The following is a 21,595-nucleotide window of genomic DNA, read 5'->3' on the forward strand; positions in this document are numbered from 1 at the left end:
TTTGCCTTTGGGACCAGAATGAACAGGTCCTTTACTCTGTAAAATTTTCAAACTTATGTGTATGTGAGGTGTGTTCCCAGGGCCCCGACGCAGACCCTGCCTTCTCTACTGCGCTCTGCAGGGTCTGACTCAGAAGCTGTCAGGATCTGTTGACATAGCTTCTGGCTCAGGAGCTGCTGCCTGCAGCACTGGCAGTACCTGCCCCCACTCCGTGAGCCTCCAGGCAAATGTGTCATCTCACTTGGTCAGAGCAGCGCTGGCTGCTGTGGTGCCTTGGCCTCCATGGTTCCTGGGGGAGCCACTGCTCACCTTTTCTAAGCTTGGCTTTCTGGGAGAGCCTTGAGCTACTCCTCCTGGGACTCTAGGCTCTTCCTCCAGTCCCTTTGTACAAGGGCATTCTTCTGGGGGGCTCAGGCGATGGGCTCAGGAAGTGGGTTGCTGCCCTAAGCCACCTGTTAACTCCCATTTGCTCTGGGAGTCAGGTAAGGCTCCACCATAGTCTTGAAGGCAGCTCTCTCCAGCTAACTGTAAACTCCCCTGGATCATTGTAGATTCCCTGGAAGGAAATCGAAACATCTTTTTTTTAAAATTCTCACCTGAGGATTTTTTCTCCATTGATTTTTCAGAGTGTGGAATAGAGGAAGGAAGGGAGGAGAGAAAGAGAGAGAAACATCGACCTCCCGCACGCACCCCAACCAGGGCTGGGGAACCTGCAACTGAGTTATGTGCCCTTGACTGGGAATCGAACCTGTGACCCTTTGGTCTGCAGGCCATTGCTCTAACCACTGAACAAAACTGGCCAGGGCTAAACATACTTTTTCTGATCGTGGTGAGCAGCCACTAAGTGCTGACTTTAAGTCCAGGAGAAGAGAACATTCTAGAAAGAGAACATAGTCTCACTAAGACATGGCGTTTCCCTTGCACACTTTAGGGTTATATGTAGTTTAATGTGGCTGGATGTAGGGGGCAGCCAGGGGGTGAAAATAAAGATTAAAGAGATAGGCAAGTGCCTTAGGTCTTTGGGGGTCTTTTGAGCCCTTCTGAGGAGTCTGGGCTTTACCCTCTGTGTGATTGGGAGTCTTTAAATTTAGAGTTCCAAGCAAGGATGTAACGTCATGAAAATGTGTGATTTACAAAATTCACTCTGAGACCAACATGGAGGATGGATTCAAAAGGAGCGCGGTTTACAGCCGAGACGCCAGGTAGACAGCTGCAGTGGGAGGAGGGCCTCTGCCTAAGAGGGGTGTGATGAGGGTGTGACAAGTCCAAGAGGCACTGACAGATAGAATCACAGAAGTGTGTAACTGATAGAATATGGGATTGAGGGAGAAGGAGCTGATGTATTTTGCTTAGGCAACTGGGTTTTGTCATTCATGGAGATAAGGAATGAAGGAGGCTTCAGAACATAGGTAAGGCATTCAATTCGGGACAAGCATTTGAGGTGCTAGTGGGATCACCCTGGAGAGATGTCCATCAGTCTTACACTGAGTCTGGAATGTGCAGGAGGGTCTGGGCTACTAGTATTTACTTGAGAGGCAGTTGCGTACAGGAAGAGGAGTTGGGAAGCAAGAAGAGGGCAGAGGGAAAGCCCATAACTCAGGGATAGTAGGTCTGAATCACTGGCTGATGTCAGGGAACATTCCAGATCCTAGAACAGTGGTTCTCAACCTTCCTAATGCCGCAACCCTTTAATACAGTTCTTCATGTTGTGGTGACCCCCAATTTCATTGTTACAAATTGAAAATAATTAAAGCATAGTGATTAATCACAAAAACAATATGTAATTATATATGTGTTTTCCGATGGTCTTAGGCGACCCTTGTGAAAGGGTCGTTCGACCCCTAAAGGGGTCACGACCCACAGGTTGAGAACCGCTGTCCTAGAATCTAAGAGAACTCGGTTGGGGGAAGAAGACTGGGAGTTCAGTTTTGGACCTGTTACTTTAATTGCTCTGATAAAATCCACGCTCATTATCGAAAAGACTTTCGCCATCCTCTCCAACTCATCCCTTGTGCCTGGCTGTGGTTCATCTTGCTATGTCACATCAGCCTCCCCTCCACCCTTCACATACACCGAGCCCATTTCCTCCTCGGGCCTTTGCACTTACAATCCCCTCCACCTGGAGTGATCCTCCCTTAGGATAGCTGGCTCCTGCCAGGCCACCTCCTTGGACAGGCCATGCTGACCCCCTTATTGACAGGAGGCCACCCCGCTCCATTCACTTTTTCCCCTCTGCCCTGTCTTAGTTCTTTGCCACCTATTAGAATATAAACTTCCTGAGGGCTGAGGACTTGGTTATCTCCTGGTTGGTTGTCAAGGCATACCTAGAGCTGTGACTGGCACACAGCAGGGACTCCATTAATCCTCGACCCAGGTGAGATGTTTCAAAGACCATTGGATATATAGGTCTGGAGCTTGGAAAACAGGTCCGTCCTGGAGGCATACTTTAGGAGTTGTGTGTGGGATGGAGTACTCTAGGGAGCGTGCAGTGTGCAAAGATGACCCCGAAATAGAGGGTGTCCCCAAAAATGTAGACACACACTTTGATTCATTATAAAGGCAGTGTTTATTAAAGTACATTTCATTTTCAAAGTGGAGCTATCAGCTGTTAAAGTGTGTATACATTTATTGGGACCCCCTGTGGAACCTTTCATGTCCTAGATGTGAAGTCAGGTGGGAGAGGAACGCTTTCAGAGGACTGTGAAGGGGCAGCTAGAAAAGACAGACAGACCTCTGGGGCACAGAATGAGTTTCAGGAATGTGGAAGGGATCAGCTCTGATGAGTGCCCTGCTAATTGAGCTCAGGACAGCAGCCCCCAAATCGTGCCTGCCTGGGTGCTGGGGATTGGACCACACCCCCTCCCCCATAAAGAAAGGAATACAAAAACTTGAGCACAATCCATGGCTTCGTAACCCAATAAGAAGACATACTGTGTGCTTAGGAATTCATGGCCAGCATTGACCATTTATCCGAGAGACTCCCTTTGGAATGTGTCTGAGTTTCTAGAAGGCATCCTCCGTGTCCTCCTCAAGAGAACCAAGTCTTAACTTAATCCGATTTGTGATAAGGATGAGCCCTGCCGGGCGATCACTCTCACCCCTCACGCAGGTGACCTTGAGAACCACGCACAGCCTCTGTGGGCCCAATGAAGTTAAACGATGCCTTCCAGCAGCTCCAGGGCCAGAGATGACGTTAAGACAATGCAGATGAAAACTAACGTACACTGAGCTTCTGAGCAGAAAGAGGTGCAAGAAGTTCAAGGGTGGGTTTGTAAGGCCTCTGCTTCCAGCGCAGCTGTACGTTAATAAGAGAGCTGCCTCAGTTTACTTGTCCAGAGAGACCCCATGAAGCAAGGATAATCCGATGGGGCCTGTCCTGCTTGAGTGAGCACTGCTGGAGAAAATCACCCAAGCAGGCAAATTGGCGCTGCTACAAATCCGTGGCACCGATCTCGATCAAGCCTGCAGCAGGGCCAAGCAGTCCATCTGTGTTTCTCAAGGCAGTCTATTCTCTCTTCTCCATGGAAGCTATCTCGAGCATTCTCCTCTCCAGCCCACGAACAGCCCCCTCTCCTCACCTTGCACCGGAAAATGACCTGGTCTCCCACCTCCCGGAAAATATCTTCAACTTCCAAATATCAAAGGCACAGCCTGCAGATCATCCCAATCCCCCTCCTTCCTTCCTCTCACCTCTCCACCTTTTATAACAGATTCGCACTCTTCTCTCCCATCAAAAACCAACCTCCCTATTGACTGTACATCCCTTTCAGGCTTTAGAGCAGGGACCTTCAAGCACCTTTAATTCACAGTAAGAAGTGCAACACAGTACACACTCGCACATAATTGAAACACAGGATCCACAAACAGCACTTACCTTTTACTACCTGTGATGCACTCAAATATTTTCCATTCTCTTCCTTTTCCTTTTTTTTTTCTTTTAGCATCCAGTTCATGACCCACCACATCTCTTTCATGACCAGTCATTAACAGTGGGCTGCAACCCACTGTTTCAAAAATGTTGCTATAGATTCTCCCTCACCTCCCTTATACCTTGTGTAATTCATCCTCCTCCTGTTTCTTCAGCCTCTCTCTTTCTGCCAAGCCCTTCTCATCATCATTTACATTTTCTCAGGTCTGGCCTGGGTAGCTCAGTTGGTCCCAGTGCACCAAGGTTGCAGGTTTAATCTCCATTCAGGGCATATGCAGGAAGCAACCAATCCTATATAATAAAAACCTAATATGCTAAGTGTCTGGTCGTTCGTTCAACCAATCAAAGTGTAATATCCTAATGATATGCTAAGGCCACTCAACTGCTTGCTATGAAGTGCACTGACCACCAGGGGGCAGACAGTTGACTAGTTGCTATGACATGCACTGACCACCAGGAGGCAGGCAGAGAACCAGTTTCGGCCTAATCCCACAGGCCAGGCCAAGGGACCCCACTGGTGCACGAATTCATGCACCAGGCCTCTAGTGAATGTATAAATAAGTGGAACAACAAATCAGTGTTTCTCTCTCTCTCTCTCTCTCTCTCTCTCTCTCTCTCTCTCTCCCTCCCTCCCTCCCTCCCCCTCTCTTCCCCTCTTCCTCTTTCTTACTCAAATAAAAAAAAATGTTTTAATTTTTCTCATGTCTCTCTTATCTTAAAAGTAAAGATCTTTCTTCATACCCACATCTTGCCCATTCTCTGAGATTCTTTGTCACATCCAGACTTCTTTGACAGGTTGTCTTCCCTTGCTGTGTTCATTCCTTGCCTCCCAGTCCCTTGTCACCCCATCCATTTTGACCTCGGCGTCCACCACCCCTGGAAACTGCTCTCTCAGGTCATCAATGAGCCTCTTGTTGCAAAAATCCAATGGGTTGTGTATATATATATATATATATATATATATATATATATATATATATAATGTTTTTAATTGATTTCAGAGAGGAAGGCAGAGGGAGAGAGAGATAGAAACATCAATGATATCAATGATGAGAATCATTTATCAGCTGCCTCCTAAACACCCTCACAAAGGATCAAGCCCGCAACCCAGCATGTGCCCTAACCAGGAATTGAACCATGACCTCCTGGTTCATAGGTCAGTGCTTAACCACTGGGCCATGCTGGCCAGGCCAATGGGTTGTTTTCTATCCTCCTCAGACACAGAACCCTAGTTGTACTCAGAACTGACAGCCCTTCCTCCTTCTGGAAGCCACTCTTTGTTTTTCCTTCTACCACTTGGCTGCTTTGTCTCCATCTCCCCTGCCAGCTTCTCTCCATCTTTTGCAAGTTTCCATGTGGTGGTGTTGCCAATTTGATAGCTCTGTTGTTTGAAGTTTTTGGTTTTTAATATACTGTACATTTTCCCACATCTTTATTGACCAACTTTATTCCTTTGTTAGTCACCTCTTAATTTCCTTGGTCTATATTTATATTTTGAGTGTTTGTCTTTCTAATGAATTATAGTTTGTTATATGTTAAACAAAGTAAATATTTAACTGTAATAACTTGCAAATACTTTATCTCCAAATGTTTTTCATTTCTGTAATTGAAAATATTGTTTCCCTTATGGTTTCTAATTTGGGTATAATGCTAAGAAAGTCCTTTCCCTACCTCTGAGATTATACAAATATTCCTCATATTTTCTCCTAGTACTTCTATGGTACATTGAGTGAGGTGTGGATCTAATTTTTCTACAACTTGTTAGCCATTTGTCCAAGCATCCTTTATCAAGCAATCGGCCATTACCCTGCTCATTTGAAAGCCTATTTTATCATATACTAAGTTTTTAGATGTACACTTCTGTTTCTGAGCTTTCTTTTTTGGTTCCAGTGATCTCTCATGTGAAGCTACTACATTACAGATTTTATTATTGCATCTTTATAATATGTTTTTACATCTGAGGTGGCAAGCCCTCCTTCACTGGGAGAAAGTAGGTCTCATTGTTGAGAGCTCGGGCTCTAGAACCAGTTTGACTGGGTCCATGTCCCAGCCCTATCACTTACATGCTGTGTGACCGTTTACTTGAACTGGACTAGGCTTCTGCATCTGTAAAGTGGGGATAATAGTAGTATCCACCGCAGAGGGCTGCTGTGAGGGCTCGTGAGTTAAAGCACTCTTAATAATGTTGCAGGTTTAATGTCCACTCCGGGCACATGCAGGTGGACATGTGCCCTGAGTGGACATTAAACATACAACACTCTTAGAATGCCACCAGCACCTCAAGTTATTATTTCTCATATCTCTCAAGGAGAGCTTGCCTATTTTCACCTATTTGTTCCAACAGATCTTATGATTTTTTAAGTTTAGGGGGGTGTGGAGGAATGGACTGAGTCTTGCCTGGAATGGTTATATTTATACAATGATTTAAGGATTATTGTCATCTTAACAATAGGAAGTCATCATCCAGGAAAATAGTTTCTCTCATTTTTATTTATTTTTATTTTTTAATATATTTTATTGATTTTTTACAGAGAGGAAGGGAGAGAGATAGAGAGTTAGAAACATCGATGAGAGAGAAACATCGATCAGCTGCCTCCTGCACATCTCCTACTGGGGATATGCCCGCAACCCAGGTACATGCCCTTGACCGGAATCAAACCTGGGACCTTTCAGTCCGCAGGCTGACGCTCTATCCACTGAGCCAAACCGGTTTCGGCTCTCATTTTAAAATTTTCTTTTTAACTATCCAGAAGTGCTGTTGTTTTCATTATACAGGTCATGTTTGTTTATTGTTTTAGGACTGAATTTGATCTGCTAGTGGTTTGCATATAGGATTTTTTTTTTTTTTACATTGTGTGTTGGTGTGTGAGTTAGGGGTGTGTGAATACATGTATCATCCATACTTTTGGTAGGATTATTTGTGTCAAGATTAATTTTAATGGCTTTACTATTATACTTTTTTTAAAAATTCTAAAGCTCTAGCCACTTACTCCCTAGGTATTTTTCAGTTTTCTTATGTTTTTCTCTTCTCACAATTTTGTTGATTCAGAATTTCCTTGGAGATTTTCCATTTTGTCAGTATTTCAGATTTATTGGTATATTATACAAACTATTCTTTTATAATTGGCTTATATCCTTAATTTATTGTCCTATCTGTGTTTCTATATCTTCTCTCTATTTATTGAGTAGGCCAGAGAGGAGTTTATCTTTTATTGATCTCTATTCTTTCTGCTTTTATCATTACTAAGTTTACTTTCCCTTCTTTCCCTACTATTATTTAGTTGTTCTCTTTGTAACTTTTTGAGTTTAAACATTAATTTCACTTTTTTATGTATTATTATTTAATAATGAATAGGGCTATGAATTTGCTCTTAAATATGGTTTTGGCCTATTATCATCATTATTATTATAAGTAGCCTGTATTGACAGCTTTTGTTGTTTCTTTGAACTCAAGAACTTATTTAGGGAAAGGTTTTATAAATTTTCAAGTGATTAGGATTTTTATTTATCATTTTATTATTGGTTTCTAATTTATTTGAACTGTGAACAGAAAATGTATCCCAACAGTTTTTCCTTTGTGGAGGACTTTATGGAGATTTTCTTACAGCCTAATATAAAGTCCATTTCTGTAGTATTTCACGAGCACTTGTAAATAAGGTGATGTTCCTTGTTTGAAGTTAGAGAGTCTCATATAACACATTCACGCTCAAAGTGTTTTACAGATCCTCTCTATATTTATTTACTTTTAGCCTCAGATGAGTATATCTTTTTTTTAATTCTTATCTATTTTTTAAACAGTTCGTTTTGTCTGTTTCAGTGCTTTGGGGCATAATGTATCATAACTGTCATATCTTTAATTTAGAATGCAAGCATCATCCATTTTTCGAATATCATCTTTGAATTTTGTTTTGCTCTACCAGTCCGCTAGAAATTGAGTTATCATTTTGAAAGCAGGGAAGCTAGCAGTGACAATACCAGAAGAAAAGATAATAAAGAGGTTTTTTTAAAAAGCTTTTTATTTTCTACTCAAGAGCAAATTAAATAATAATTTGATATTATGCACAATTGTTGCAGCCACTTGTTAATGAGTTTTCTACTTTATTATTTTTCAAAATTTTGAGCCATGTGGGAGCCTTTTAATATAAAGGTTGCTCCAATATCAAGATCTATTTGCACAACCTGGTGACTCCTTCCAAAGGGCTTCAGAGGCACCTCATTTTCATCTTTTAACCTGGGTGATGGATAGTGATGAGATCCAATCACAACACTTTTTGTTTTTCATATTTGTGACACTGAGAAGTAAACTCTATTCTGTAACAGAAGTGTTTCACTATAACATCTACACTAATAAAAGACAAAGATGCTAATTGACCATACCTTCACTACGCCCATCAGCCAATCAGAAGAATATGCAAATCAACCCAACAAAGATGACCGTTAAATTTGCATACTGCAGGTGGGGCGGGACAGTGCCATCCGCCGCCTGCCCGGCCACCATCCAGGCCTCCCGTGTGTGACCCGGGGCAGCAGCGATCTGCCAGCCGCCATCCAGGCCTGCTGTGTGTGACCTGGGGCAGTGGGGCAGGGCAGCAGTGCCATCTGCTGGCCACCTGGCTGCCATCAGGGCCTCCCATGTGCGACCCGGGGCAGCGGGGCGGGGCAACAGCACCATCCGCCGCCCGCCCAGCTGCCATCCGGGCCTGCCGTATGCAACCCGGGGTGACACGACCCAGAGCGGGATCGGGCCTGCCATCTGCCACCCGGGTAGCGGGTCTAAGCCAGCAGGTGGTTATCTCCCAAGGGGTCCCAGACTGTGAGAGGGCACAGGTCGTGCTGGGGTAAGGATTAAAAAAAAAAAAAAGAACCAGTGCCCTTCCTTTTTGTGCACTGGGCCTCTAGTGTAAACATAATTTTCCAGTGAGAGACCTGTGTAACACAATGCATACTCCCTTCTCCTGCCCTGTTGCAACAAGTTTGGGTTGACTCTTGGGATGGAAGATCCAACTTTGTAGGGCCATGTTCTTTCTCTATTAGTGTCAGTTTATCAGCTCTGTCTTTTCTAGGTGCAAAAATAAATGTTTCTTGGTATCTATCCAGAGGACTCTTTACTTTAGAATGCGAGCATCATCCATTGTCCTGAAGAAGAAAAAAAACATCATCCAGGAGTTTGATATTATCCAAGGGTCTGATATATTAAAACTCTTTTATTTTGTACTTTGCATTTGCCTCCACCAGTAGTTCTCAAACCCTGGCAGCTCATTATAATCACCTGGTAAGCTTTTAGACTCTGAGCATTGGTAAATGTTAACATTCTCCTGAAATGAGAGCAATCTTGGTCCATTCCTTATTTTTGACTGTTCTGAATCACTTTGTTTAAGACTGTGTCCTGGCCCTAACCAGTTTGGCTCAGTGGATAGAGCATCAGCCTGTGGACTGAAAGTTCCCAGGTTCAATTCCGGTCAAGGGTATGTACCTTGATTGCAGGCACATCCCCAGTAGGAGGTGTGCAGGAGGCAGCTGATCGATGTTTCTAACTCTCTATCCCTCTCACTTCCTCTTTGTAAAAAAATCAATAAAATATATTTTTTTTAAAAAAGAACAGTGTCCTGTCCCAAAATGAGGGTAATGTTTACTAGGATAGATTAGCCTATATACAGTTGTTATTATAAACTAGAGGCCCGGTGCAGGAAAATCGTGCATGGGGGTGAGGGGTCCCTCAGCCCAGCCTGCACCCTCTCACAATCTGGGACCCCTCGGGGGATGTCCGACTGCAGGTTTATGGGCCTAAACTGGCAGTCAGACATCCCTCTCACAATCCAGGACACTGCATGCACCAGTGACTATACTTTTCATACAGGTGAAAAGCATCTTGCTGTTTTATGAGCAGCTACATTATTTTGCCCTGATTATAAAAAGTAGTACATAACATGATCCTTCTGAGGCAGTAGTACCATTTTCCCCATCTTATGGGTGGAAAAACTGTAGCAGAGAGAAGTAATTGGCTTTGTCACACAGTTGTAAGTGTCGGAATCAGGGCTGACCACAAAATGTGCAAGCCAGGATCCATGCATGTCATTGCTGCATCATCCTGTTTTATCAGTATTAGAGTAGCCTTGCCAGGTTTTAATTTTTAAATCTAAGAGACTGTTCCCAATATATAGGGTAGGGTCCCTAGGCCTGGCTGGCAATCAGGGCCAATCTGTGGGGCAACTGGTAGGCGGGGTGATTGGGGGGGTCCCAGCTGGTACCCACCTTGGCTCGTGGCCTGGTGCCACCCACTAGCTGGCCCCGGCCCCTGCCACCACCGCCAGTAACCTCCCTTTGCAGGGCAACCTGCGGGCGGCAGTGGGGAGGATGGGGCCCACTGGCACTGGCCTTGGCTGGTGGCAGGAGGTGACTAGCAGGGCGATCCGGGTGGGGGGGGTGGCACCACCCACTCGCTAGCCAGCCCCACCCTTGCCTCTGCTGCTGGTTGCCTCCCTCTGTGGGTGACCAGCGGGGTGGCACCCACCTTGGCTGGCCTGGGGCCTGCAGGTTAGGGGCAGCTTCTGCGTTGAGCGTCTGCCCCCTGGTGGTCAGTGCGCGTCATAGCAACTGGTCATTCCACCGGTTCTGCCATTCAGTCGATTTGCATATTAGGCTTTTATTATATAGGAGGATAATTTTTGTCATTTTTAGCATCTTTATGCTTCCTCTCTCTGTACTTCCTTGGTGTTTCCTTTTAATTCCTTTTTATTTTATTTTATTTATTTTTATTTTATTTTATTTTTTTGCTACATTTATTGCTATATTTTTCCCCTTTTGGTAATTTTGAAGATAAGCTACTTTATAGCCTATTACTAATTACACTTAATTAAAACATGCTTTAACCTATATTTCTCAAATTAACCACAGAAACTATATAACAGAATTTATTCTAAGATGAGGAAATTAGCATATCTCCTTCCTCCCACTTTACTCTTTATATCGGTATAATCTGCAGTTTTTTACCCTGGGGTTTGGGCAGCAGTGATATATTTTCTCCTTGAAAGACTAATGGTTACACTTGCATTCTGTTTTATAACTATGTGTATAGACATTATTTAGATTCTTTACTGTTTGGCTTATTTGCTTGTTGCCAACTCTTTTTATAATTTTTATGAACCATAACTTTCCCAAACTTGCGTTCTTCATTTTGATTCATCTCTTGGTTTGGTAGAAAACATTTTCAAGTGGCTTTTTTTGAGTGTTATGTGAACAGTATATTTTTGAGGTCACTGATATTGGGAGCTCTTGTCTTTGGTGCTTAACAACTTGTCTGGGTTATACTCCTTTCTACTCTAAACCGCATAGGGAGAGATCTGCACTGTGTCTAAGAGACATGCATTGAGGACCGTGCCACAGTATTCGTCTCTAGTTTCCAGAACTGATTCAGGTGCCCACCTGTTTTTATAGATTTTGGTCAATTCTGACGGTTGGGTCTTGTAATGGGATGGAATGTAGGCTTATGTATTCATGTCACCCTCTTTTCAAATGTCATCAACCATTAAATACTCATTGATTCATTCAGCACGTATTGATTGAGCACCTACAATATGCCAGGCATTGTGGGACCGTTAGGATTCAGAGGAATCAAGCAAGATTCCTGCTCTTACAGAGCACATGTGCACAGTGGGAGGAAAGAGGGACAGGCCATAAACAAACAAATGAACAAGATAACTTTAGAGAGTGGTAGGTAGTGCTGCCATATACAGCTGCTCAAAGTGGTACCCCTGCAGCTTTCCAGCATAGAAAAAGGGTATAAAGCAAAACGAATAATGTGACAGAGTGATGGAGTGGTGGTGGAGACACGAGTGCTGTTAATTAAATTCTCCTCTGCAGCCAATCCGTTTCTTCATATGCTTATGGTACCCCTGATGGCCTTCCCTCTGAAACCATAGCACTTTCTTGCCTTCAGTTCACTGTGATGTTGTCCAACTAGAGACAGGCCACATGATTTTTCCCTTCAGTCTTCAAGGTACTTGGCTTTCTTAGGTTAGGGTTCCTCATCATTTGCACTCTACCCCCAGCTGGAGGGCCACAAAGCTGGGATGGCATAGCTGTGTGAAGGCACCCAGGTCCACCCTAGAGCCCCCCAATGCAGGGTAGATGTAGCGGTTGGGGTTGGTAATTTGATCTTCAGCATAGAGAATACCCCCGGGACTCCATTGTTAGACTTGGGCCCAATGGGCAGTACTCATCTCTTACTGGGAAACAGTGTTGAGGGGTGACTAAGAGGTTGTTCCCTGAAGTCAGATTAGTTTTAATTTGCGTGGATTTGCATAAATTTGAATTTAATGTTACCATTTACTGATGCCAGCCCTGGCAAGTTACTTAACCTCTGTGTGCCTCAGTCTCTTCACTTTAAATGGGATTAATAACAGTACCCACCTCATAATGTTATTGTGATGGTTAAATTGAGTAATTGATGAAAGTGCTTAAAACAGTGCCTGCACTTAGTAAGCCCCCACCGGCAATAATAAATAGTAATAATTACTATTAACTGTATCTGGTGTTACCTTAAAGCTTTCCCCTTGGCTCAAACTCTTTCTGTACTTATAAAATGCAGAGATTACAGGAGTAAGACTGAATGTGGCAAGGCGTTAGGTTGGCTTTGCTGAATTTGATGGGAAGGCTTTGGGTAGTAGTTTAAACCTAATGCAGGAAGTGGGAGGATGGATGGGTGGAGTTAGGGAGAGGAAGGAGAAATTCAACTTAGGAGTCAAAAAATTCCTTTGTTTTGTGTTATTCTTTTTTTTTCATTATAATTAACTTCATTATAATTAACTAGACGTCAGGTGCATGGATTCATGCACCGGTGGGGTCCCTTGGCCTCGCCTGTACCCTCTCGAAATCTGGGACCCTTCGGGGGATGTCAGACTGCCGGTTTCAGTGTGATCCCCACAGGCCAGGCTGAGGGACCCCACCGGTGCAGGAATCCGTGCACTGGGCCTCTAGCATGCATATAAGATCTTTAGTTAATCTCTTTCTGCCCTTCCCCTCCCCCCTTCCCTCTGAGAATCATCAGTCTGTTCCATGCTTCCATGCCTGTGTGTTGAGCATCTATCCCCTGGTGGACAGTGTGCATCATAGCTACCAGTCAAATGGTCACTTAGGCATTTTTATATATAGACTAGGGGCCCGGTGCACGAAATTCGTGCACTGGGTGTGTGTGTGGGGGGAGTGTCCCTCAGCCCAGCCTGCCCCCTCTCACATACTGGGAACCCTCAGGCATTGACCCCCATCACCCTCCAATCGCAGGATCGGCCCCTTGCCCAGGCCTAGGCAGGGGACCCTCATTTCCCCCCATCACTGGTTCTGCCCCCAGCCCAGGCCTGATGCCTCTGGCCTAGGCATTCGGCCCGGGCAGCGGGGACCCACAGCTGCAGCAGCCCCACGATCGTGGGCTCCGCTTTAGGCCCAGGCAAGGGGCCCCTAGCTCCTGGGACTGCCAGCTTCGACCGTGCCCAGCTCCCATCGCTGGCTCCACCCCTACTTCCTGCTATCACTGGCCAGGGTGGAAAAGGCGCCTGATTCTCCAATCATGGCTGGGGGGCAGGGCAAAGGTGGCCCCAGGGCCGCCTTTGCCCTGCCCTCCAGTTCTTAGCTCCCCCCTGGGTTTCTGATCACTGTCAGTGGCAGGGGGCTTCTTCCTGCTTTCCCTTTTGCCTCCCTGCATTGTGCCTACATATGCAAATTAACCGCCATCTTGTTGGCAGTTAATTTGCATATAGCCCTGATTAGCCAATGAAAAGGGTATCGTCGTACGCCAATTACCATTTTTCTCTTTTATTAGTGTTGATGATAAGTCAAAATTTTAATTTACTTCAGTTTCATTATTATTAACATCAGACAGCAATATGCATGTTATAGTGGGATTTAAATGTTTGTCCATATTAGTTTTAACTTTCTTTATACTCTCTTATATGTAAAACTAGAGGCCCAGTACATGAATTTGTGCACCAGTGGGATCCTGTGGCCTGGCCTGCGGGATTGGGCCGAAACCGGCTCTCAGACATCCCCCGAGGGGTCCCGGATTGCAAGAGGGTGCAGGCCAGGCCAAGGTACCCCACTGGTGCATAATCAGAGTCAGGGTGGGACACAGGAGGTTGGCTAGTCAGAGAGGGACTGCAGGAGGGCTCCAGGGTGTGTGTGGCCCATCTCAGTCAGTCCCAATTGGCCAGACCCCAGCAGCAAGCTAACCTACCGGTCAGAGCGTTTGCCCCCTGGTGGTCAGTGCACATTGTAGCAACTGGTTGACTGGTCAACTGTCTGCCCCCTGGTGATCAGTGTACGTCATAGTGAGCGGTTGAGCAGCGTTAGCATATCATTAGCATATTACACTTTGATTGGTTGAACAGATGACTGGACACTTAGCACATTAGGCTTTTATTATATAGGATAGGATGTTTAGAATGAGCCTCTATCATGTTCATAGTCAGAAAAATTAAATGTTGTTTTCACTTTGAAAAACTATCACCCACAGACCTATTACTCTAATACAGTTTTTATTCGGGGTTCATGTCCAGTCTTTATCTATATGTAAATAAGTAGTTAAGAGCTATCATCAAAAGTATGCATATAATTTTATTATCTACCATTTTACTTAAGTGATGCTTAACATTCTCCTTTCTACAGGGTCATATTTATCACTTTAATAATTGTGTTCAAACTGCATCACATTAAAGGCTATAACATACTTCACATTATGGAGTTGACATATAGGTTGTCCACATTTTTTCTCTGTAATGAAATTATGTCACTATAAACATCTTTGTCCACGTGGCTCTTTTTCTTTTTAATTATTTCTAGAGATTACTGAGGCGGAATATTTGAATCGTCTTTTGGCTGTTGATAAGAATCATATAACCTTCCAAAAGGATTAGATCAACTTTACACTCCAACTGGCAATAAATACATATGAGTTTCCATGAGGCCTCAGCAGTATTGGGTTATATATGTTTATTTATTTTCTCTAGTGTACTGGACTGTGTTTTCATATAGTAATTCTATTTTTTTTCTCATATGAATCCTCTGAGCATACTCTTTGCTCATCTTGGCGATATTCTTATAGAATTAAAAATCTCTAATTCAATACTGGTACTTGCCCTGTGGCATATTTGTTACAATTCTTTCTTTCATTCTATTATTTTTCTTTTTAATTTTGGTTTTGTGTGTTTCTCTTTCCATTGATAGCACTTTCCTTGCCTCAGCCTCATTCTAGGGTCTGTTAGTCACTGGCATGAAAAGGAGCTAAAATACCGGTTTCCAGAAAAGTGGCTCGTTGGGGTAAAGAAGGAGGGTAGCAGGACGGGGATGGGGCATTGGGATGAGACCCTGTCACCTTTCTCCCCCAGTTCCCTCCAAAGCTTTGGTCTCTGAAAAGTGGTGCTTACCTGGCACCTCCTTAGCATAGTTTTGTAGCTTCAAGGCTGTCACAGTCCCCGGGGCACACCTGTCACTTCCCCACCAACATATGTAATGGAGAGAAATGGACTTGGAATATCTCCATCCTGGTTACCACCTGGGAGATCGCCCCCAGCTGAGAGGAGCTGGCACTGGGACTGCACTTAAGCTTGAGTGATGATTTTCCCCACACATGGGACCAGGAGCATGAGGCGCTGCTGGATGAGCACACACAGAGATAGGGAGGGGGCCAAGAAGAGAGCGATTCCCCCATGCCTGCACATGGCACCCTTCCCAGCGCCATCCCCAGCATGGCACCCAGCATTCTCCCACCTAGAGCTCTGAGCCCAGCCAGGCCAGCCCAACCCTGGTATCACCCTTTTTTCTATTGCTCTTTAGTCTAAGGGAACGCACCCCTGCCAGCCCTCAGGGGCCCGGGCAGAATGCCAGGGACGCTCACTGACCTCCACTGCTCTTCTCTTGCAGTTTCCTGCTTCTTCAATTTCACCAGCCCCTCTGGGGTCGTCCTGTCGCCCAACTACCCCGAGGACTACGGCAACCACCTCCACTGCGTCTGGCTCATCCTGGCCCGGCCCGAGAGCCGCATCCACCTGGCCTTCAACGACATCGACGTGGAGCCTCAGTTCGACTTCCTGGTCATCAAGGATGGGGCCACCGCCGAGGCCCCAGTGCTGGGCACCTTCTCAGGAAACCAGCTGCCCTCCTCCATCACCAGCAGCGGCCACGTGGCCCGCCTCGAGTTCCAGACGGATCACTCCACGGGGAAGAGGGGCTTCAACATCACCTTCACCAGTGAGTCCGCCCTCTGCCCCCAGCCAGCCATCCCCCTGAGGGTCGGTCCCTGAGGGTGGAGGAGTGGTGATGTGGGTGGGCTGCTCCGAGGGCCGTAGTGCCCAGGCCTGGGGCTCCAGCCTGCCCAGGAGGAGCATCGGGCACTGCTGCCGGGCAGGGCGCTCTTTCCTGTGGCGTCGCTCTCTTTTGAGCATTTATTTCCTGGAAGCCTCGGCTAGAACCAGGAAGGCTCAAGGGAGAGCAAGCCTGCCGTCCCTCATTAGTTACGGATCCCTCTCTGATGTGAACACCGCTTGCTGCCCACTGTGGGCATTCCAGGGGGGCTTGGCCTCGCCCGGGTCCCATCCCCATAGTCAACTCGGAAGGTAGCATCTGGAGTGCCATTCCTGTTTGGCTGTGAGTCTTGATTAGAGCCAACTCGGGGGCATTTCCTCACCCCCCTCTCAGGGTCACAGTCCTGCTTTCCCATGAGACCCTGAGCTCTGCACAGGGAGGGGAATGCATTACTTATCTGCCCAGCAGGGGTCTGGTGCATGGTAAGAACCAGTAAATGTTTATTGAATGGAAAGGTCCATAAATGACTCAATGCTCTTTCCCCGCTGGTGAAGTGGGAAGAGGACGGGCAAGGAATCCCCAGGGAAGCCCATTTGTCCAGGATGATGACGGCGGAGAACTCTGCAGGGTCCAAGGAAGTGTGGACACTGATCAGGCACCTGTGGCAAAATACATGCTTAGCCCCAGCCAGTTTGGCTCAGGGGATAGACTAGTGTCGGCTTGTGGACCAAAAGGTCCTGGATTTGATTCCGGTCAAGGGCACACACCTGGGTTGCAGGCTCCTCCCCAACTCAGCCCCTGGTCAGGGCACGTGCAGGAGGCAACCAATCAGTGTGTTTCTCTCACATCAATGTTTCTGTCTTTCCCTCTCTCTTCCGCTCTCCATAAAAAAATCAATGGACAAATATTCTCAGGAGAAAATTAACAACAACAACAACAAAAATACATGCTTATAGTCTCCCAGGAAAACCAAACCCTAGGAAGTCCCCATTTTCTAGGAAAGGAGAAAATGCTGGATCCTTGGGAGGAAGAGGCAAAAGGGTGGTGGACCAAGCTCCTGCCTCACATTCCTCCCCAGGGTTTCTCCAGCACGGTGAGAATGATGCACACCCAAACATGAATACTCAAAACACAGGGGCAGGTCAAAGAAGACATGCTCACTACCACCCAAGTCCCCCACCCAGAAATGGTTCTTGCCAACATTTGGTGAACACTATTACCAAATCAGATACTTTTCTGTGCATTCATACAGATGGGCAGTTGGATGGAGAGTAGAAATAATATTTTTAAAATCTGGGCCCCATTGCTGAGTCAGAATCTCCAAGGACTGAGGTCCCCGGATGTACTGTTTAAAAGGTTCTGAGGTGGTTCTGATGTAGCTATTGAACAGTAGTCCGTCCGTGGACAAGTGTTTGGGAAGCAGCGTAGTCTCCCCTGCAGGACAGACCTCTCCTGGGTCACGTCCCAACTGATGATCATCAAGGCTGAGCTGGAATGTGCCCAACATCGGGGCCCACTTCCCTCTCAGCTGTCTCCATAGCAACAACAGCACACTGAATGCTTCCCCTTATGATGCCTGAAATCTGTGTCCCTGTAACAAGAACCCGTGATCCTTTTCCACCCCTCGAGCTCCTTGGAGTAAAACCTCCTCCTTCTTCCACATGAAACATCTCCAGAAGTGATGAAGTAGCTACTGTTTACTGAGCACCTACTATGTGAGCATTGTGCAGTCATTACAGCGGACCCCACATCAGAAACATCTTAAGGCTAAAATCTATTCCTTTTCACACGGCAAGAGACAGGTTCAGAACAACAGCCAGGTAGAACTGCGCAGTATTTAAGTCCTTGACCTCGAGCACTTGCTCCTAGGTGCTGAAAAAAGTTCTATATCTGGATCTTTTCCCTCTCTCTCTCTCTCTCTCTCTCTCTCTCTCTCTCTCTCTCTCTCTCTCTCTCTCTAGCTTCTAGCTTCAGGCACCACTTATTTCTAAATGTCAGGGCAACCCCATGGTCATAGCTCCTAATAAAGAAAGGTTGGGAGACTGAAGTCTATGCTGACCTAGGCTTTGCATGTCAGAGGGAAGGGTGTGGGGACTTCATGCAGGCCCTGCGAGGGATCAGCACTCTCCTCTCCATGTCAGACCCCCCAGCTCACCTTCAGTAGGAGGGTCACCAGGTCTCCAGCCTCTTGCCTCCAGTAAGATCCAGCAGCCACCAGGGTGGACTGTTCGGTTTCTGACTGTGCACGTGTTTCCATCACTAGGGGATTTCAGAGGTTTGTAAATTGAGTTTTTGAAAGTGGTACTTGCCTGTGCATCCATGGAGCCTCGTCTCCACTGCAAAACCACCGTTCTTCAGACAGCAGGGATGCAAACAGGGTGTGGCTTCAGAGACATGAGTGCGAGAACTGTGGCACCCTGATGGAGGAAGCCTGGGAGTGTGCTTGGAGGAGGAAGGAAGGGCACTGGATCTTTTTTTTTTTTTTAATCCTCACCCAAGGATATTTTTTTCCAATGATTTTCAGAGAGTGGGAGGGGGAGAGAAGAGAGAGAGAAACATCAATGTGAGAGAGACACATTGACCGGTTGCCTCCTGCACATACCCCAACCAGGACCTGGGCTGGGGAGGAGCCTGCGACCAAGGTACATGCCCTTGACCAGAATCGAACCTGGGACCCTTTAGTCCGCAGGCCAATGCTCTATCCACTGAGCCAAACCGGATAGGGCTTAAGGAGTACCTACTCTATCAGGAGCCATAGCAGATATTCTCCACTTTCATATCAACCTTCATTTATACCCCAGAATAACCCTGCAAGTGAAGTATGATCTCATTTTATAGGTCAGGAAGCACAGGCTCAGCAAGATTACATAAGTTTCCCAGGACCATGTAACTAACAAGAGGCAAAAGTGCTCTGACTCTTTCCTGCATTATCAGTCTCCTGGGAGAGGAAGAGGGAGCCTGGCAGAGGCGAGGGAGTGAGGGAAATGGGTTCCGACAGGGCTGATTCCAGGGCACCTACTTCATGATGCTAGTGTCTATTAGTGTCACAGGATTCAGAGCCCGCTCACCTGCTGCATGAGTGATCCCATCACTGTCTGAAGTTAGGGAAGCATGGAATGGATTTGACATTGGGGAGACAGATCTGCATAAGCCTCAGTTTCCTCATTTGCAAACTGGGATAATGTCTACTTCGTGGAATCATTATATGATATAAGTGAGTGAATGTGAGAAATACTTAGCCCACTGCCTGGTCTATAAATGAAGGAAATTGGATTAGGTGCCTGGGAAGGCAGGAGACCAGGTTTAAGAATCACCTGCTTTATGCCCAATGTGGCATGGAGTCCCTGGTTCTGGGGTCCTGGCTCTCCCTCCAGCATGGTGGGTTCTTGGGGGACTGGTGGAGGGCTAGGGTTGACCATAATAATGAAGCTGATTTGGGGGGTCCCCCTGCACACCGGCTCTGCCTAACCCCATCCTTGTCCTCCATCCACACAGCCTTCCGGCACAATGAGTGCCCGGACCCGGGCATTCCAGTGAACGGGAAGCGGTTTGGAGACAGCCTCCAGCTGGGAAGTTCCATCTCCTTCCTGTGTGACGAAGGCTTCCTTGGGACGCAGGGCTCCGAGACCATCACCTGCATCCTGAAGGAGGGCAGCGTGGTCTGGAACAGCGCCGTGCTGCGGTGTGAAGGTGCGTCCCTGTGGGCTGGGGCTGGCTGCGCAGAGAGGCTGAGGAGGGGGCCACGTGGCCTGAACCACCTGGTGCATGTCCATATCATCCTCCTCTTCTCCCCGGACTCAGGGCCACCCTCTGACCCTCGCACTGGAATGGCAGGGGCTTGGAGGACCACTGTGCATAGAAATTTTGTTGGTAGCCAGAATTTAAACTGGAAAAACACTGGTTGTAGACTGCCAGACATCAAAACACCTCTTTCACCTGGGAACTCTCGAAATCACAGCCAATGGGAGCCCTGCGTCCTGACCCATCCAGGGCTGCTCCATCCCCCGAAGCAGAGTGGGCCATGCTCTGAGTTCTTGAATCTTCAAGCTGCTGCCACTCTTTTGCACACGCTGATTTCCCCAATGCCCAAGACATCTCCAGGCCTGGCTTTTGTGCCCCGCTAGATGCTGCCTTGTTATCCCGTGGTCAGTCTCCAGGGATGAAGGGCAGACTGGCCAGAGGAAACACAGCTTGATGCCAGCACAGGGGTTGCCGTGGCGGCTCCTCAGTCCTGCCTTGCCACACGGAGCAGGTTTTTACCCCATTTCAGAGACCAACTGTCTGTGCCACCAAACTGCAGGCTTTTAAAACACACATTAAGCTTCCCAAGGGCAGGATTGTGTTGAATCTGTGTACCAAACACAGTGCCTGGCACAGAATGGGCCCTCCGTACATGTTTGTGAATAATGGATGAGTCATGCGTATCCCATAGTCCCTTGGGAGCAATGACAGTGCTCAGGAGGCAGTGGCTGTGGTTCTCTCCTTTGGGAGCCAGAAAACTTCTTCCTCTCATCTCACTTGATGGACAGCAGGTACAGACCTAAGAGACCTCTCTACATACCCAGTCCCCAAACCCAAATCTGAGCACAGCGACCAGCAGGTGGGAAAGTCAGGAGAACAAATGGGGGGGGGGCAGATGGAGCACTGTCCAGAAATGACAGGTGCAGGAGGAGGGGAGGGACCACAGAGAGCCCAGTGCATGTAAGAGGGTCTGTGGGCTCTCGAGTCAGTGGCCTGGGCTGCAATCCTGGCAGGTCACTTTTTCCCTCTGAGCCTCTGTTTTTCCAGCTGAAAAAGTGTGGTGGTGATAATAATAAGATGCATATGTAAAGGACAGATTCTGGCATAAAGTAAGTCCTCAAAAGTGTTAGCTGTGTGATCAGTGGTTTGTAAACTCCGTGAGGTAAGGGAATCATCCTTGACCTCATATTCCCACAACTGATACATTGTTTGGCACTTAGATGCTCAGTCAGTGCTGGTTGAGGAGTCACTGAATGAATGAATGAATGAATGACCTTTGAATTAGGTTAGAGCCCCTTTAATGGCCTTCAGAGCCCTGACTCTCACCAGACCACCTTTGTTTCTGCCCTGCAGCTTAGCAGCGGAGTCACCCTGAGCAGGTGACTTGACCTCCCTGTGCCTCAGGTGCCCCATCTGTAAAGTGTGGTTAATAATGGGAACCTCCTCACAGGATTGTCGTGAGCAGGCACTGTTCTTGGAGAAGTGCCTGGCAGAGGCAGCGTTTAATGTGTGTTGGCTATGAGCATTATTTTAACCTGATTTGAACCAGTTTTTCATCGGACCCCTTAGATGAGTATCACTCCACGTGAGGGGTCTAGTGGTACGTTTCCATCCTCCAGGTGCCTGCCCCATCAT

The 21,595-nt window shown here is 46.7% G+C and overlaps 1 protein-coding gene across 1 annotated transcript in view; it reads left to right on the top strand.

Moving 5' to 3' along the window:
* The window catches only part of CSMD2 (CUB and Sushi multiple domains 2), a 565,161-nt gene that overhangs the window by 356,342 nt on the left and 187,224 nt on the right, over positions 1 to 21,595 (top strand). The window contains exons 14-15 of the mRNA XM_059686241.1: positions 15,839 to 16,165; positions 19,715 to 19,909. Of these exons, the coding sequence (XP_059542224.1) occupies positions 15,839 to 16,165; positions 19,715 to 19,909 (522 nt within the window). The remainder of the gene's footprint in view (positions 1 to 15,838; positions 16,166 to 19,714; positions 19,910 to 21,595) is intronic.

Source organism: Myotis daubentonii, chromosome 3 (genome assembly GCF_963259705.1).
Source record: "Myotis daubentonii chromosome 3, mMyoDau2.1, whole genome shotgun sequence".
In the NCBI taxonomy this organism is placed as follows: Eukaryota; Metazoa; Chordata; class Mammalia; order Chiroptera; family Vespertilionidae; genus Myotis; species Myotis daubentonii.